The sequence below is a fragment of the Euleptes europaea genome, chromosome 18 (genome assembly GCF_029931775.1).
Source record: "Euleptes europaea isolate rEulEur1 chromosome 18, rEulEur1.hap1, whole genome shotgun sequence".
NCBI lineage: Eukaryota > Metazoa > Chordata > Lepidosauria > Squamata > Sphaerodactylidae > Euleptes > Euleptes europaea.
The window spans coordinates 2,466,503-2,484,443 of record NC_079329.1 but is presented as its reverse complement, the minus strand read 5'-3'; the positions used below and the strand labels follow the sequence as shown (position 1 = coordinate 2,484,443).

General features: G+C 51.0%; 1 protein-coding gene across 1 annotated transcript in view; it reads right to left on the bottom strand.

Moving 5' to 3' along the window:
• Positions 1–17,941, bottom strand: part of CHD3 (chromodomain helicase DNA binding protein 3) — a 55,797-nt gene that overhangs the window by 13,767 nt on the left and 24,089 nt on the right. The window contains exons 8-26 of the mRNA XM_056863463.1: positions 17,274–17,449; positions 16,188–16,418; positions 15,030–15,233; positions 14,499–14,710; positions 13,132–13,263; positions 12,872–12,971; positions 11,998–12,189; positions 10,696–10,896; positions 10,119–10,256; positions 9,864–9,985; positions 8,020–8,193; positions 7,302–7,443; positions 6,589–6,720; positions 5,492–5,609; positions 4,352–4,476; positions 2,595–2,826; positions 1,308–1,474; positions 1,000–1,177; positions 246–311 (exon numbers count right to left, since the gene is read on the bottom strand). Coding sequence (XP_056719441.1) covers positions 246–311; positions 1,000–1,177; positions 1,308–1,474; positions 2,595–2,826; positions 4,352–4,476; positions 5,492–5,609; positions 6,589–6,720; positions 7,302–7,443; positions 8,020–8,193; positions 9,864–9,985; positions 10,119–10,256; positions 10,696–10,896; positions 11,998–12,189; positions 12,872–12,971; positions 13,132–13,263; positions 14,499–14,710; positions 15,030–15,233; positions 16,188–16,418; positions 17,274–17,449 — 3,042 coding nt within the window. The remainder of the gene's footprint in view (positions 1–245; positions 312–999; positions 1,178–1,307; positions 1,475–2,594; positions 2,827–4,351; positions 4,477–5,491; positions 5,610–6,588; positions 6,721–7,301; positions 7,444–8,019; positions 8,194–9,863; positions 9,986–10,118; positions 10,257–10,695; positions 10,897–11,997; positions 12,190–12,871; positions 12,972–13,131; positions 13,264–14,498; positions 14,711–15,029; positions 15,234–16,187; positions 16,419–17,273; positions 17,450–17,941) is intronic.

Below are 17,941 nucleotides of genomic sequence, written 5' to 3'. Positions count from 1 at the left end.
ACAGGGCCTGCCAGATAGAGGAGTTATGACGGAACAGACTGGAGCAGGCCGAGATTCGAGAATGAATGCACACACAGCAGGAAAAGGGTTTCTCCCCAGGTCAGAATGGCAAGCCACCCAGACCACTTGGTTAATTCCCCATTTGTTCTCAGCATGATGGAAACTCACACACCATGTGAAAAAGTGGGAGGGTGACGGGTTGGACAACAGCCCAAGGCGGGCAAGGGGGTAAGAAAAGTCCTCACCTTCTGGCCTCTCGTCGAAATCTTCGTCCTCTTCTTCGGAGCCCACCGAGTATTCGGACTGATTGTCTGAAATATCACCATGCCAGCATTTATTTATTAAAATATTTATATCCTGCCTTTCCTCGGGGTTCAAGGCGGCTTACAATAATAGTTTACAAAAACATTTTCAATTAAATGCAAAATAAAATAGCAAACCCCGATGATTTTTCCTACTTAAATGCAGAACTTAACATTTATCTCTGTGGAAATGCATTTTATCGGTTTTAGCCCAATTCTCCAGCTTGTCAAAATCATCCTGTATCCTGGCTCTGTCTTCTACTGTATTTGCTACCCCTCCCAATTTAATATCATCTGCAAATAAGCAGATTCCTTCATCCAAATCATTTATAAAGATATTGAACAACACAGGGCCCAGGACAGATCCCTGAGGCACTCCACTAGTCACTCCTCTCCAAGTGGATGAGGAACCATTAACAAACACAAGATGGCCCAGGTTAGCCCAGTATCGTCAGGTCTGGAAAGCTAAGCAGGGTTCAATCCTGGTTAGTGCTTGGATGGGAGACCGTAAAGGAAGTCCAACGCCACTATGCAGAGGCAGGCAATGGCAAACCACCTCTGTTCCTCTCTTGCCTTGAAAACCTCATGAGGGATTGCCATAAATTAGCTGTGACATTACGGCACTTTCCACCCCCACCAAAGCACTTCCAAGGGTGCACCTAAGATCTCTCAAAGGCCCCCCCCCCCAAGCACTCACCTTGGTCCTCCTGGGCCGCGTCATTGTAGTTGACCTGCTTGCGCACCCGCTTCCCTTTGCCCAGGTTGCGGGCCAAGTCCTCTTGCTGCTGCTCGTAATGGTGCCGCAGCAGCTTCTCCCAGTAGTCAGGGTCCACGTTTTCTTCTTGCTTGATGATCTCCCGCTCGATCTCCTCGATCTGCAGGGGACAGAGTTGGGTCAGGGACGCACACGTTCCAACACGAGCTCGTGAACCTGTGGACCCACCAACTGCAGCCACCACTGCTGGCTTCAGCTGCTGCCACCTGGCCCCTCTCCTTCCCTCTCACCTTGTCTTCCTCCCGGACCACGTACTGCGCCACCTTGAAGGAGCTGAGGTACTCGTTCATGTTCTGAACATCTGCGTCATCGGTGGCATCCTGGTTACGGTCCAGCAGGCGCGCGATGGCTCCGTTGTCGTAGTGGATGACGCTGCTGTCCTCTTCTTTGTTCTCCCCTGTGGGGAGAAGAGAAGGCAGAGGGTCAAGGCTGGGGCTTGGGAAATTGCTGCTAAATTCCCCCAAGGTAAGCTCGGATTTGTGGTCAAACAACCATGGATTTCACCCCTAGTCCAATCCCTGTTGGGACAACAGGCTTCTCTGGCAAGTTACATTATTATTATTATTTGCAAAATTTGTATGCCACCTTTTTGCCCTTATAAGGACCACCAAGATGGCTAACAATTGAAAGCATACACAATCAAAGCACATTTTAAATTGAATGTGAGACTTGTACTAGTTGCGTGGAAGTCTCTAAGGATGTGTGTTGTACATATGGAATAACAGAATCTTCCCCCTATTTAGTGAACTGATTGGGTTATTTTTAAATGTATTTAAATTATATTTTAATGTTTTATTGGTTTCATTATTCTAAATTTTGTAAGCCACCCTGAGCGTGGCCTTTGGGCTGGGGGAGGGCAGGGTAAAATGTAATAAATAAAATAAAAATAAACTATTAAAATCAACGCCCCTCCCAAACTCACATCATTGAAACAATTTAAAAACTGAGTTAAAATACATACAAAATATTAAAACAGCAACGAAAACATTGGTTAGGAAGGAGGGATCACTGAGGGAATGCCAAACAAAACAAAGAAGTCTCCACCTGCTGGTGGAAGACGGCAACAGAAGGGGACAGATGAATCTCCCTGGGGAGAGAGTTCCAGAGTTTTGGTGCCATGACTGAGAAGGCCCCTCTTCCGGGGTGCCACTTGCCTAATCTCAGAAGGTGGAGGCACCCGAAGCAGGCCTCTGAAGACAACCATTGTGGCCCGTCAGGTTCATAAGGGAGTAGAAAGTCCTTCAGCTATGTTGGTCCCAAGACGCAGTGGTTGTTTCCCATTAGCACCTGCCTCAGTGTTCAAATTCTAGAGCTCCTTGATTCATCGCTGTGCCTGGAAGCCTAGATTGCCACAACGCCCAGGCACAACGTCCCCAGCTCTGCAGCCCTTTCTGTTGAGATGCTGACTGTGCAGCAATTGCTCTTGTGTCCGCAAGGCTAGACTACTACAATGCATTCTACATGGGGTTACCCTTGTCCACCTCCTGAAACAGCCCCTGTCGCCGCAAAGCCCTCACCTTCATTTTCGTCCTTGAAGAGCTCCTCAGTGCCGAACTTTAGGATGTCGTCCAGCTCCTGCTTGGACATGCTGCCCGACTTTGAGCCCAGTCCCGGGCGCACCACGAGGTGAGTCAGCATCATCTTGCGCTTGGCCACCTGCGTAATCCGCTCCTCGACTGAGGCCCGCGTGACAAAACGGTAGATCATCACCTTGTTGGCCTGGCCAATGCGATGAGCTCTGCTGAAAGCCTGCAGGATTGGTGGGGTGGAAGAAACATGAAGGATCAGAGACGAGTGAGTCATGATACGAAGAGAGATAACAGTGGGGAGAGGTCCAGATTTGGTCTTTGGGACAGTCATGGCTGAAGGCTCTGACGTTGGGGGGGCAATCTGATCGGGGCTTTCTTTGCCTATGGGGGAACAGAACAGGAATCTGCCATTCAGAAAACCACTTTTGTTCCTATAGTTAGCTGACATTCCCCAAGTCTTAATCCCAGCCCTCTGTTTGCCTTCTACACATTTGAAAGGAGAGGAAAAACTACCAGACCCAGCCAGTGCGACTGACAGGATCTCCATTTTCCTAAGCAGACTTTATCCAGGATGGCCTATGGGGAGGGGCCGTGGCTCAGTGGTAGAGCATCTGCTTGGCATGCAGAAGGTCCCAGGCGTGGTGTTGTGGTTAAGAGCGGTGGTTTGGAGTGGTGGACTCTGATCTGGAGAACCGGGTTTGATTCCCCACTCCTCCACATGAACAGCGGAGGCTAATCTAGTGAACTGGGTTGGTTTCCCCACTCCTCCACATGAAGCCAGCTGGGTGACCTTGGGCTAGTCACAGCTCTCTCAGAGCTCTCTCAGCCCCACCTATCTCACAGGGTGTCTGTTGTGGGGAGGGGAAGGGAAGGTGATTGTAAGCCGGTTTGAGTCTCCCTTAAGTGAAAGTCGGCATATAAAAACCAACTCTTCTTCAATCCCAGGCATCCCCAGTTAAAGAGACTGGGCCAGTACGGGATGTGAAAGATCCCTGCCTGAGACTCTGGAGAGCCGCTGCCAGTCTGAGTAGACAATACTGACTTTGATGGACCCAAAGATCTGATTCAGTATAAGGCAGTTTCATGTGTGTGTTCATGTACCCACCCACTCATCCATTCCAAATCTATAATGCTGTGTAAACTGGACTGGCCCCATTCGGCTAGCTCAGACAGATTTATTGAGTTTGACCTGCTCAACTTAATACTATTATTTCTCTTTTAGGCAAGCAAAAGAACTTAAAGATTCAGCCCTGAGAAGAAGAAAAAACCCTGCCCCTTTCTGTAGCAATCAATGCATCCGAAATAGACAGAGCAGAGGCGATTAGTTATGGCCTGGAGGCAACTACAGCAATGGTCTATAAATGCAGAGGCATGCACAGAGTGCTTCATCATAATCTACCAATCCAGTCCAGAACGTAGCTTTCCAAGGCATCAAATAGGGCAAGAGTCCAGTAGCACCTTAAAGACTAACAAAAATATTTTCTGGTAGGGTATGAGCTTTCTGAAGAAGTATCTGAAGAAGTGAGCTGTGGCTCACGAAAGCTCATACCCTACCAGAAAATATTTTTGTTAGTTTTTAAGGTGCTACTGGACTCTTGCCCTTTTTGACTACTGCAAACAGACTAACACGGCTACCCACTGTGAATTATCAAGGCATCAAATGTTAGGGTTTGACTTTCCCTGAACAGACATCTCAGGGGAGGGAGCATTCAGGAGGCAAACAGCAAGAAAAGCAAGGGACCCACCTGAATATCATTGTGGGGATTCCAGTCCGAGTCAAAGATGATCACGGTGTCTGCTGTGGCCAAGTTGATGCCCAAACCCCCTGCCCGGGTGGAGAGCAGGAAGCAAAACTGCTGAGCTCCTGGAGCTGAAAAGGAACAAGGGTCTCAGGAAGCAAACAAGAATGGGAGGGCAAATGAACCAAGCTCAGAAACAGACTCACACATGCAGGATTACTTCACAAAAGAGCTTTGCTACTTGGGAACAGATCCCCACGGACAAAACACATGCACACTAGAGCTCTTAAAGGTTACAGAACTTGGCTTTCCCCCTTAAACAGCACAAAAAGAGCAACCAGGAAAGGATCAGGGGCCTCCTCCTCAAGATGTACACTTCAAGGGCTTATCTATTCAGATTCCCACAGAATGGAATTCTTTATATGACCTAAATTAATTGCACAGATAGTATCTGGCTACCACAACTATCTGTTCCAACATTTTGTACTTTTGCAAAGTACTGAAGCACATATACACTGTAAAAAGGCTAGGATTTTAAGGTTTCCATGCAGACTCCTGCCCAAGATCTCTCCCCCCCACACCCACTATACTCACACTAGGGAGTTTTCTCTTCTACTGGGCGTTGGCCTGCCGGTATTCTGGCCTGTGGGAACACTGCATGCCTTGAACCATGAGGAAAGGCAGGACACGTAAACTGAGCTAGATAAATGCCTGTCACTCAGGACCTTCTTGCTCTTGGGGGAGAGGCTGTGGCTCAGTGGTAGAGCTTCTGCTTGGCATGCAGAAGATCCCAGGTTCAATCCCCGGCAACTCCAGTTAAAAGAACCAGGCAAGTAGGTGATGTGAAAGACCCCTGCCTGAGACCCTGGAGAGCCACTGCCGGTCTGAGTAGACAATACTGACTTTGATGGACCAAGGGGCTGATTCGGTATAAGGTAGCTTCATGCGTTCATTTGTGTTCTTCTCTCTGGCTGTCCTTACTCCTTTGACCTGCCTCCCTCCCTCGCCTGTCCTCCACAGAATTTTTGGATAACGTCCCACACATTTTTCTCAAGCAGGACCGGTACCCGTCTCTTGCCAATGACACCCAGGTGGAGCCGTACAGCCAAGAGCCTGCCCATCAGGCCCCACAGCCTACACGCTCACCGTTGAACCTGTCAATGGCCTCTTGCCGCAGGGCGCCAGTAATGCCTCCGTCAATGCGCTCGTACTTGTATCCTTCATAGTCAAGGAAATCCTCAAGAAGGTCCAGCATTTTGGTCATCTGGAGTTGGAAAAAGATGCCCATGAGCGAGGTGAGACTTCCGGTGCCTTCACACTCCCCACTAGAACTCCTGTACGCTGTAGAACCGACGTGCCTCCTCCTCCTCCCCCCGCCGGGTCTTAAGGGCCAAGCCATGACCAGGCCCCCAAAACAAGCACCCCCAGGGCAAGCCTCTCCCCATAAACTTTAGCAATGCTTCTCCTGCCATGACTGGACTAGAATCATAGAACTGGAAGGGACCACCAGGGTCATCCAGTCCAACGCCCTGCACAATGCAGGAAATTCACAACTACCTCCCCTCCACCACACACACACACACACAGTGACCCCCATACTTCATGACCAGAAGATGGCCAAGACGCCCTCCCTCTCATCACCTGCCTAAGGTCATAGAATCAGCATTGCTGACAGATGGCCATCTAGCCTCTTCTTTAAAACCTCCATGGAAGGAGAACTCACCACCTCCCGAGGAAGCCTGTTCCACTGAGGAACCGCTCTGTTAGACATTCTTCCTAATGTCTAGACGGAAACTCTTTTGATTTAATTTCAACCTGTTGGTTCTGGTCAGACCTTCTGTGGCAACAGAAAACAACTCAGCACCCTCCTCTACGTGACAGCCCTTCAAGTACTTGAAGATGGTTATCATATCACCTCTTAGTCTTCTCTTCATGATAAACATACCCAGCTCCTTCAACCTTTCCTCATAGGACTTGGTCTCCTGACCCCTCACCAGCTTTGTTGCCCTCCTCTGGACACATTCCAGCTTGTCTACATCCTTCTTAAATCGCGGTGCCCAAAACTGAACAGAAGACTCTAGGTGAGGTGTTGTAAGTCTCCCTGCACCACAAAACTGGCTGCTATCTACTGAGGGAGGGCGAACTCACAACCTGATGAGGCACACCTCTCTCCCCCACACACACCCACAAACACACCCAGTCGGCATTAAGGGGCAACAGTTCAGGTTCCACCCCATCCTCACCTGGGAGAAGATCAGCACCCGATGGCCCTGATCTTTCAGCTTCCTCAACATCTTCTGCAACAGCATCAGCTTCCCAGAGGACTTGATCAGTGCACCCCCTTCGTAGGCACCACTGGGCAGTTTGGGGGACTCCTGCCAAGGCAAACGCAGCAGCCTCCGTCAGTGCAGAAGTCCACTATCAGGAGGGCTTACCCTTTCACTGGAGACAACACACAATCAGCTCCCTCTCCCATAATACTAGAACACCGGGTTATCTGCTAAAGCTGGAGAGCGAGAGATTCAAAACAGATAAAAGGAAATATTTTTTCACACAACGCATAGTTAAATTGTGGAACTCCCTGCCCCAGGATGTGATCGCTGCCAGCTTGGAGGGCTTTAAGAGGGGAGTGGACATATTAATGGAGGAGAGGGGTATTCATGGTTATTAGTTAGAATGGATACTGGTCATGCTGCATACCTATTCTCTCTAGTATCAGAGGAGGATGCCTACTATTTTGGGTGCGGTGGAACACAGGCAGGATGATGCTGCTGCACTCGTCTTGTTTGTGGCTTCCTAAAGGCACCTGGTTGGCCACTGTGTGAACAGACTGCTGGACTTGATGGGCCTTGGTCTGATCCAGCAGGGCCTTTCTTATGTTCTTATGACGCAGCCCCCTCCCCAGTGGACTGTGCTGCTCTAGCCCCACCCACCCCGCTGGCAGGGCAAGACGTACCATTGCAGCAACAGGGAAGAGGTAGGGATGGTTACAGCATTTCTTCAGATCCATCATGATATTGAGCAAGGAGACCTGATTCCCACCTCCACGTGAATTCAAAGCCTCAAAGTTGCGAGTCAGGATGTATTTGTAGTATTTCCTGATTTGGGGGGTGGAGGAGGAAGAGGAGGAAGAAGAGTTGGTTTTTATATGCTGACTTTCTCTACCACTTAAGGAACAATCAAACTGGCTTACAATCACCTTCCCTTCCCCTCCCCACAACAGACACCCTGTGAGGTAGGTGGGGCTGACAGAGCTCTAAGAGAGCTGCGACTAGCCCAAGGTCACCCAGCTGGCTTCATGTGGAGGAGTGGGAAAACCAAACCGGTTCACCAGATTAGCATCCACTGCTCATGTGGAGGAGTGGGGGAATCAAACCTGGTTCTCCAGCTCAGAGTCCACCGCTCCAAACCACCACTTGGCTCTTCCACCCTCCCCTCCCATGATTTAAATTGTCCTTTCAGAGAATTCAGGAAACTAGACTCACCCCCCACAAACCCAGCCAACTCCTCTGACCTGGCAAACTCTATCTCCCCGCCGCCCTTTCCAGACCGAAGAATCCTCACTTCCACTGGTAAATTCTTACCAAGGATGATACTCATACCCACACAATTCCAGTCTTGCTTCCTCCCCATCCAAACCCCAACTTCCACCCAGCCCCCAGCCCCATTCATACTTCTGCATGGGGCTGAGCTCCACCCGGACAATGAGCTCAGTCTTGGCGGGCATGTTCTTGAAGACGTCGGCCTTCAATCGGCGGAGCATGTGGGGGCCCAGCAGGTCATGGAGCTTTTTGATTTGGTCTTCCTTGGAGATGTCAGCAAATTCCTCCAGGAAGCCTTCCAGGTTACTACGGGTGAGGTGACAAGGCGGCGGTTAGCCTAACACCCCTGGAACCATTTCACGCACAGAAAAGGCAGAGGCAGAAACCCTCGTCGGGATGAAGAGCTACATCATAAGGGGGTGGTGGAAAGTGCCATCAAGTCACAGCCAACTTACGGCCACCCCGTATGGTTTTCCCAGGCAAGAGACTTCGGAGTTGGTTTGCCACTGCCTGCCTCTGGTAGCAACCCTGGACTTCCTTGGTGATCTCCCATCCAGGTACCAACCGGGGCTGACCCTCCTTAGCTTCTGAGATTGGACAAGACCGGGCTAGCATGAACCATCCAGGTCAAGGCACATTAGAAGAGATGCAGCATGATGCTCCAGGCCAAAGACCCGGCCACTGTTTGCTCTGAGGACTGTGGCTTAGAGCAGCAGCCAGATCTCCATTTTTTCAGCTGCTTCAGCATTTTCTCATTTATGAATCTGCCAAGATAAAAACTTGAAACTAGGGAGAAAGCCCCACACAGAAGGGAAGGCACCATGAGCCAGAGAGGAAGCAATTTTGCAGGTGTCACAGGAATTCAAGTCACAGGAATTTATAAGGGAAGAAATCAGAATCTAAAAGCATGAATGTTTACTGGCTTCAGAAACCCTTGCTAACCACTCCTGTGACTTTAGGGGAGAGGCGAGTCATCACCAGCCCTGCTCAGATTCTGGAGAAGTCCTCTACATTTGTCAACAGAGAGGCACAAATTCCAAGACTAAGCTGCAACACATTTGCTAAATCTGCAAACCGGAGGATCCTGCGGTGAAATGTTTGTGGGAGGGAGATGGAGGTGGCAGAGGGAGCGAAGCGCCAGGGGCCAGGAGGTGTGAATGAGGAGAGGAAACGCCAAGACTCAATCAACTCTAACTAAAACAGTGATTTTGGGAGAGGGGGCCTTAATACATTTCCGTTTTCTGGACTCGACTGGGATAGATTTGACAGCTTCCTCTGTGAAATCTGGACAAAAGCATGAGAGGGGAATTCTCTCCTGCCCACTGGACATTCTCCTTCGCCTGAAAGAGAAGCCAAAATTGTGGAGGGAGCGCTACCAGCAGAATAAAATTCCACCGGCCACTTCTCCCTTGGGAATGACCAAAGGGCCAAGCCAGTGTGGTGGCGATGTGCAGGTCTGACCAGCAGGGGGAGACATCCTTTCAAGGATTCAAATGCTGAAAAGCACCCTGGTAAAGTTTTCCTCCCTAGTCTCTTTACAATAACAGAGTGAGGCAGAGCGCCCCTTCATGCTGTGGGGCAAGATCATAGGCGCCAAGCCCTGTAGCCATCCCACCCTATTACGTCCAGGCCGGCTACTTTGCCATTCAATAATGGTGGTAAGAACAAGAGTTGGTTTTTATATGCCGACTTTCTCTACCCCTTAAGGAAGAATCAAACTGGCTTACGGTCACCTTCCCTTCCCCTCCCCACAACAGACACCCTGTGAGGTGGGAGGGGCCGAGAGAGTTCAGAAAGAACTGTGACTAGCCCAAGGTCACCCAGCAGGGTTCATGTGGAGGAGTGGGGAAATCAAACCCGGTTGTCCAGATCAGAGTCCACCGCTCCAAAACACCGCTCTTAACCACTACACCCCTAAGACCAAGCATCTCGATGACTGGCTACAATGGGAAAAGGAAGAGCTGACTTGGCCATACTTGAATCTCTCCGGCGTGAGGAAATTCAGCAGGTGGAACAATTCCTCCAGGTTGTTCTGCAGCGGGGTCCCCGTCAGCAGCAGCTTGTGGTCGATCTTGTAGCCGTTGAGCACCCTGAAGAACTGGAGCCGAGAGCGGGGGCTGCTGTCAGAGCGGCTGGCCTTGTCCCCCTCCCCTTGCCCAGAGCACAGCTCCCCTCCCCCGCCTGCTCCTGGAATCTGCTCCATGCCAGCCACACGCAGCTTCACAACTCACTTTGGACTGGTTGTTCTTCAGTCGGTGAGCTTCGTCCACAACAAGGCAGGCCCACTGGATGGACGCCAGTGCGGCCTGGTCAATGGTGACCAGCTCGTAGGAGGTGAGGAGGACATGAAACTTCACCTGAGCTTCTCTCTGTGGAAGAAGGGGGGGTTTAAACACAGCTGTGCTCCACCCTGACCAACAAGGATTACCCCCTCCTCTTCAGGGAAGGGGTTAATCAGCTGCCTCTCACCCTAAAGGGTCAGACTGTGGCTACCCACTGTCCGCACCCAGCAACGCCAGACCCAGGGCAAGCTCCCACGTAAACAAAGGAGCAGCTGCTGCAGCTAGCAGGGAGAGGAACCCCTGTAGGTAGGGGCTGTGGCTGAATGGAAGGACATCTGCTTGGCATGCAGAAGGTCCAGGTTCAATCCCCGGCATCTACAGTTAAAAGACCAGGTAGCAGATGACGTGAAAGACCTCTGCCGGAGACCTTGGAGAGCCGCTGCCAGTTAGAGTAGACAATGCTGACCTCGATGGACCAAGGGTCTGTTTCAGTTTAAGGCAGGTTCATGCATGTGTTCCCACTTACTTTCATTTTGAAGGCCTTCTTCCCACCCTTCATGGCATTGTCCTCGAAGGAGAACTCATTTTCGCGGATGATGGAGCGGCTGTCCTTGTCCCCCGTGTAGGTCACCACATAGAAGTTGGGCGCCCACATCTGGAACTCCCGCTCCCAGTTGATGATGGTGGACAGTGGAGCGCTGACCAGGAAGGGACCCTTGGTGTGGCCCTGAAGGAGGCAGAGGATGAGGAAGCCACGTCAGGCCTGGAAGGAGCTTCTCTGGGGAGTGAGTGGGCTGTCAGCCACTCCCAGCCCTGACCAAGTCTGATGCAGCGACTCTCCAGCGCTTCGCTCTTGGCTCCCAGGGGCTAAGCTAGGCAAAGAAAAACCCATTCATAAAATGCTGGCTGCCAGAACGAGCAAGGTTCTCCCCGTGGCTCTGCTGGGATTGCTGATACACAGCCAGCTGCAGCAGCTGTTCATACAGAAATAACAGCTGCTCACAGAAAGGGCCCTTTGCCTAGGCCTCGTGCATTCTTCCTACCAAACGTTTACTCAGCAGCAGCATTGTGCTGGGTGCTGCACAGAAGGTGGACAAGACACGCACACACAGTCACTGCCCTGAGGACTGACCCCCTGCCTCCAACAGAAAAGCCTGGGGCGGCTTTATGAATGCTGACTGAAACACCAATATTTCATGCAGATGTGTGAGAGGCGTATTGTGAGGAAGGAAGTCGGGATGAAGAAGTACAATGCAAAATGCAATCAGCTTGACTTAGGATTCTTATCTCACAACAGATGGTAATTTTCTGCCCCTGAGCATTTCTCACCGGCTCTAATAAAAATGACTACATTCTGCATTTCCCCACCCCTCACCCCCGTGCATCCTGACTCCTTTCTTTACAACACCCCTGCCATTTTCTGTCTGGATATAAGGACTCAGGGGTCTCCATTCCTACTTGTATCTGAGCTTTGACTTTCAAAAGCTCATACCCTGAAAATCTTGTTGGTCTCTAAGGTGTTACTGGACTCAAATCTAGCTCTTCTACGGCAGGCCAACTATATGCAATGTGTGTGCATCACAGACGAGCATGCAAACTCCTGGGAGGACTGCTGAATTTCCTTAGGAAATCTTAGGAACTGTTTGCAAAAAAGAAAAGAAAAAGAGCAGAGTCTGGACACACCAAGTCTCTGGGGAGTGGGCAGAAGGAGAATGGAGGAGCCCCCGCCCCACTCCTCAGCATTTTCTGCTCCTGCCTTTGCAAGCAAGGTGCATAACTCACACAGGGCCGCCCTTCTCATCCACAGACAGTGTGGATCAGGTCTTACCTCCCTGTACAGCGAGTACAAGAAGACGATGGTCTGGATGGTCTTGCCAAGACCCATCTCGTCCGCCAGGATGGTGTCTGTGCCCTGGGCCCAGGAGAATCGCAGCCAGTTCAGGCCTTCCAGCTGGTACATGTGCAGAGTCCCCCCCGTGGCGGTGATGAAGCGCGGCTGGCTGTCGTACTTCACTGTGGGCTGCAAGGAGGAAGAATCATAGAGTTGGAAGGGACCACCAGGGTCATCTAGTCCAACCCCCTGCACAATGCAGGAAATTCACAACTACCTCCCCCCCCCACACACCTTCAGTGACCAGAAGATGACCAAGATGCCCTCCCTCTCATGAACTGCCTAAGGTCATAGAATCAGCATTGCTGACAGATGGCCATCTAGCCTCTTCTTTAAACCTCCAGGGAAGGAGAGCTTACCACCTCCCGAGGAAGCCTGTTCCACTGAGGAACCGCTCTAACTGTTAGAAAATTCTTCCTAATGTCTAGATGGAAACTCTTTTGATTTAATTTTAACCCGTTGGTTCTGGTCCAACCTTTTGGGGCAACAGAAAACAACTCGGCACCCTCCTCTATAGGACAGCCCTTCAAGTACTTGAAAATGGTTATCATACCCCCTCTCAGTCTTCTCCTCTTCAGCCTAAACATACCCAGCTCCTTCAACCTTTCCTCATAGGACTTGGTCTCCAGACCCCTCACCTCCTCTGGACACGTTCTAGGTTGTCTACATCTTTCTTAAATTGTGGTGCCCAAAACTGAACACAATACTCCAGGTGAGGTCTAACCAGAGCAGAGCAGAGGAGAGCACCAGATTTTAACACCGCACTGCCTCAGGCCTACACCACTCTAGCAGCCACTGCCCCGGAACTTACATCGTTGCTGGGAGAGTTTGGAGGGTCCTCCGAGGTCAGTTCCTTCTTCTTCTTCTTGTACTTCTTAGGCTGAGCGGGATCTTCACCCATAATTAGCTCCCTAGAGGAAAGGCACCCATTAGTCAGGTGTTCACCTGCTGCCTTGCCCCTCGTGCCGCAGCTGCCAGAACGACCCAAAGAGTCAAATGCTGCCCTGCTCTGCCCCTCTCCATGCCCCTCCAACCCAGCAACCATGAGGATGGGGCACAGCTCCTTCTTACCTGTGCTGCCAATAGGCCTGCTTGTGATACTCATATTCAGGAATGGCCATCTCATCCTCCTCCCACGTGGACTGATCATAGGAAAGGTCCCGCCATTTCACCAGGTAGTGGTAGTTGCCCTTTTTGTCAATACTGCATTGCAGAAAACAAGTGAGACAAAGGGAAAGGAGAAAACCGGGGGGGAAACAAGAACATGCAAATTGGGCTGGCTTAGAATCATAGATTGGAAGGGACCACCAGGGTCATCTAGACCAACCCCCTGCATAATGCAGGAAATTCACAACTAGCTCCCCCACACACACACACAGTGACCCCTACTCCATGCCCAGAAGATGGCCAAGATGCCCTCCTTGCCACAAGCAAGTGGTGAGATCCACTTAATAAATGTATGTGAAGTGCTGTCAAGTCACAGCCAACTTAGGGTGACCCCAGCAAGGGGCTTTCAAGGCAAATGAGAAGCAGAGGTGGGTTGCCATTGCCTTCCTCATCTGAGTCTTCCTCAGTGGTCTCCCATACAAGTAACAACCCCAGTTAGCTTCTGAGATCTGACAAGATCGGGGTGTACCATGCTGCCCTCCCCGCCCCACTTTATACAAACACCACAAAACATATTATCATGTCCTGGGGGGGAGTTGGCACCTCCATGAATAACTAAGTTTCTTCCAGCAAAAATATTATCTTGGTGGAAAGCATATTAAAAATGCTGTACATTTAAAATCAATGTGGATTCTTTTCTACAGTGATGAGAGCTGGAAGCTTGATTGTCCTTAAAAGAAAAGAATCACAGGAACCTGACAGATGCCCTGTGGGAGGCAACAGACATCTGCACCCCAATCTATGCTCCTCTGGTGGTCCCAGTAGTGCATGTAGCCAGCTCTTAATGCATCCAAACACTCCAGTCTCAGAGGAGCATGCCTGTGATATTAGGTGCTGTGAAACACAGGCAGGATAATGCTGCTGCAGTAATCTTGTTTGCGGGCCTCTTAGAGGCCCCTGGTTGGCCACTGTGCAAACAGACTGCTGGACTTGATGGACCTTGGTCTGATCCAGCAGGGCTTTTCTTATGTACTTATGATGCATACCTATTCTCTCCAGCATCAGAGGAACATGCCCATTATATTAGGTGCTGTGGAACACAGGCACGATAAGGCTGGTGCAGTTGTCTAGAGGCACGTGGTTGGCCACTGTGTAAACAGACTGCTGGACTTGATGGGCCTTGGTCTGATCCAGCAGGGCCTTTCTTATGTTCCATCAGGGCTGACCACAGAGTCTCCAAGGGCTGGCCGGGTTCTCACCAGGCCATGCAAAGCCTCCGTTTTTGTGCCTGTCTCCCTTACTCACTCACTAACACACACGCCCCGGCTGACCTGTGGTTTAGAACGCGGTGGATGGTCATCCAGTCAGGCTTGATGCCGTAGCGGTAGAACTTTTCCTCCATCTCAGCATAGAAAGGGTCTTTGTTCTTCCTCTTCTCGCTCTTGCCGTCGTCCTCACCGGAGCCATAGTCAAGCGGCGGGGGCTCATCCATGTCATTCTTCCGCTGGTAATTTCTGTACATCACCAGGTGGAAGATCTCGAGCTAGTGGGGAGGGAGGAGGGCCAGGACAAGAGGAGAGTGAAATAGGGGTGCAAGTATAAGAATGAGTCCAGAGACCAATAGCAGACCTGGCTCAGAGGTGACATATGAACATATGAACCTGCCTTATACTGAATCAGACCCTCGGTCCATCAAAGTCAGCACCGGCTCTCCAGGGTCTCAGGCAGAGGTCTTTCACATCACCTACTGGCCTAGTCCTTTTAACTGGAGATGCTGGGAATTGAACCTGGGACCTTCTGCATACCAAGCAGATGCTCTACCACTGAGCCATGGCCCCTCCCAATATTAGACAAAGCTGTACCTGTAGTTCCTTGATCCAGCAGCAGTGCCAATAGGAGAGGCCAACCCATTTGACAAAGAACTCGCGTTCCGAACGCCCTTGCAGCAACTTCGGCGGCGGGTCTTCCGGCTTGAGGTCAGACGGCAGGGGAATGGCTACTGGGGTCGGGGGCTCCCCCCATCGCCAGTGTAGGATTTTCTGTACACGGCCTTTCAGCATGGGACACTGGGAAGGGGAAAGAAAAGCATCAGAGACACCAGGTCCCAGCCAGCCATTTTATAGAATCATAGAGTTGGAAGGGACCACCAGGGCCATCTAGTCCAACCCCCTGCACAATGCAAGAAATTCACAACTACCTCCACCCCACACCCTCAGTGACCCCCTACTCCATGCCCAGAAGATGGCCAAGATGCCCTCCCTCTCATCATCTGCTTAAGGTCACAGAATCATCATTGCTGACAGATGGCCATCTGGCCTCTTCTTAAAAACTTCCAGGGAAGGAGCACTTACCACCTCCCGAGGAAGCCTGTTCCACTGAGGAACCGCTCTAGCTGTTAGAAAATTCTTCCTAATGTCTAGACGGAAACTCTTTTGATTTAATTTCCACCCGTTGGTTCTGTTCCGACCTTCTGGGGCAACATAATTTATTCACTTATGTTTATTTTATTTATTTAAAACATTTATTAGCCACCTTTCCACCTTATAGGAATTCAAGGTGGCTTACAAAATACATAAAATTCATAAAAACCATTTAAAACCATTTACAATTCTGCTGGTAGGCAGAAGAACTAATAAAATGCTATCATGAATAAAACTGTCTTCAGCTACCTCCTAAAGATTGAGAATGAGTGAGCTGGACACATCACCCCAAGAAGGCTGTTCCATAGTCGCGGCACTGCCACAGAAAAGGCCCTCTCTTGCGTGCCCGCCAGACAAGCTTCTTTGGTTGATGGGACAGTCAAGAGGGTTTCTGCCTGTGATCTTAGTTCCCAGGCAGGAATGTACAGGAGAAGACAGTCCTTCATCCATTTCATCCACCTTGCTCGGGAGACGGTCCTGAATGAAACCAGGGCGCCTCACTACCTAGTGGGTGTCCTGGGGTCTTTCTCATCACACCCCACCCCTCACAGCCCGGTCTCTCCCACGTCCATCATGACAACCATCTCCCTTTGCCCTCACCGTGCAGCGAGGACACAGCCATTCCCCGTTGGGGATCTCTGGGAGCGGTGGGTTGAGGCAGTGAATGTGGTAGGAGGAGATGCAAGCGTCACAGCACAAGAGCTCGCCGCCATCCTTGCAGACCCGGCAGTACTCCATGTGGTCATCCTCCTCCTCCTTTTCACCGTCGTCCATCTCCCCTTCATACTCCTCTTCCTCCTCCTTCGGCTCCCACTGCACCCCTTCCTTCTCCTGCAAGCCAGGGGCACGGCACAACCAAAGAGAGAGGCAGAGAGAGAGAGCTGGATCATGACATACGGGCCACGTGGCTATCGGCACACAAAGGTGCAGAACGACAGAAGCCAGAGCATCTTGGTAAGCACTCAGATGGATTTCAGCCATTTTGGCGCCTGACTTCGCAATGCCTGAATTCTCGGCAAAAGGCAAGCAACAAACGGGCAAAGCCGTAGCCACGACAGAGCAGTCATCAGTTAGGAAGCCCAGAGTTGCCCGCAAGAATTAAGCTGGGGATTCTTCCCAAAGAGCCAGACGCCTGCACCCCACCAGAGCAAACTGCAGCTCCTAACAAAGCACCAGAATGGAAAGCATCACCGTTTCCCATTTTTGTTGAGAGCGGACTTTTGGTCCTCACGGTTCTGAAGCAATATAGCAACACATGAAGGTTTGACTGGAAACTACAAGGCAGCTGAGTGGACCGCTTGCAGCCCCCTCCGCTAAACCCGAGCCCCCGTCTCCTTGTCTCTATGCACACAGCACCCCCACAGTCCCTCTGCACCCCAATCTTTCCCACCACCCCTAGCCTAAAAACATGTCCCGTTTTGCGCCCATAACCCTACGAATCAGCATATGCAAATGCATGGTGTTTTTTGCATGACCTATCCCAGTTGCAGGATTTGAATCAGCCTAATTTTTGGACTGTTATTTTGCAAGCACAGAATCCTGGGCCCCTGCTCTGGAACGGCAGCTGGACCTATCCCGGGAGCAAAGCAAGGGCTGCAGCTGGCGAGCTCCTTCCCTGCAAGCGGAGGAGGCAGGGGTGGGAGGTGCCGGTGTGCAGAGAACAAGGAAGAAAGGCGAGCAGCTTACACAGTGGGGGCAGCTCCACTTGCCCTCGGGGGCCTTGTCTAGCTCCGGATCCAGGCACACCAGGTGGTAAGCTCTGGGACATGAGTCGCAGAGGATGATCTCCCCGCCCTGCTGACACACCTCACAGTAGTCTTGGTGGTCTGTCTCGTAGCCGTCTGCCTCTTCTTCACCAGCAACTGCCAGGCGGGGAAGCAGGGAGAAAGCAGAAGGCATAAGCGAACGTCCCGGGCATCAAGCTGAGTGCAACTTACTTCTTTACTTGAAGAGGGACAGGTCTGGGGGGCGGGGGGGGGCAGGAGGGCTGTCAGCAACCAGACCCCTCTCCAGGAAATCAAGGGGCACCAATCAAATTGCATCTACCACCAACCCCAAAGAAGGGATGCTACTGAAACACATTAAAACTGTGCACCACAATGAGAGGGAGAAGCGGCTTCCCTATGTGGATCAGTTAAAATCCTTAGAGCTGTTTAACGTAGAAAAAAGGCGAGTAAGGGAGATGTGCCCTGACCTGGATGGCCCAGCCTAGCCCGATCTCATTAGATCTCGGAAGCTAAGGAGGGCTGGCCCTGTTTAGTATTTGGATGGGCAACCACCAAGGATGCCCAGGGTCACAACGCAGAGGCAGGCAATGGCAAACCACCTCTGATCGTTTCTTGCCTTGAATACCC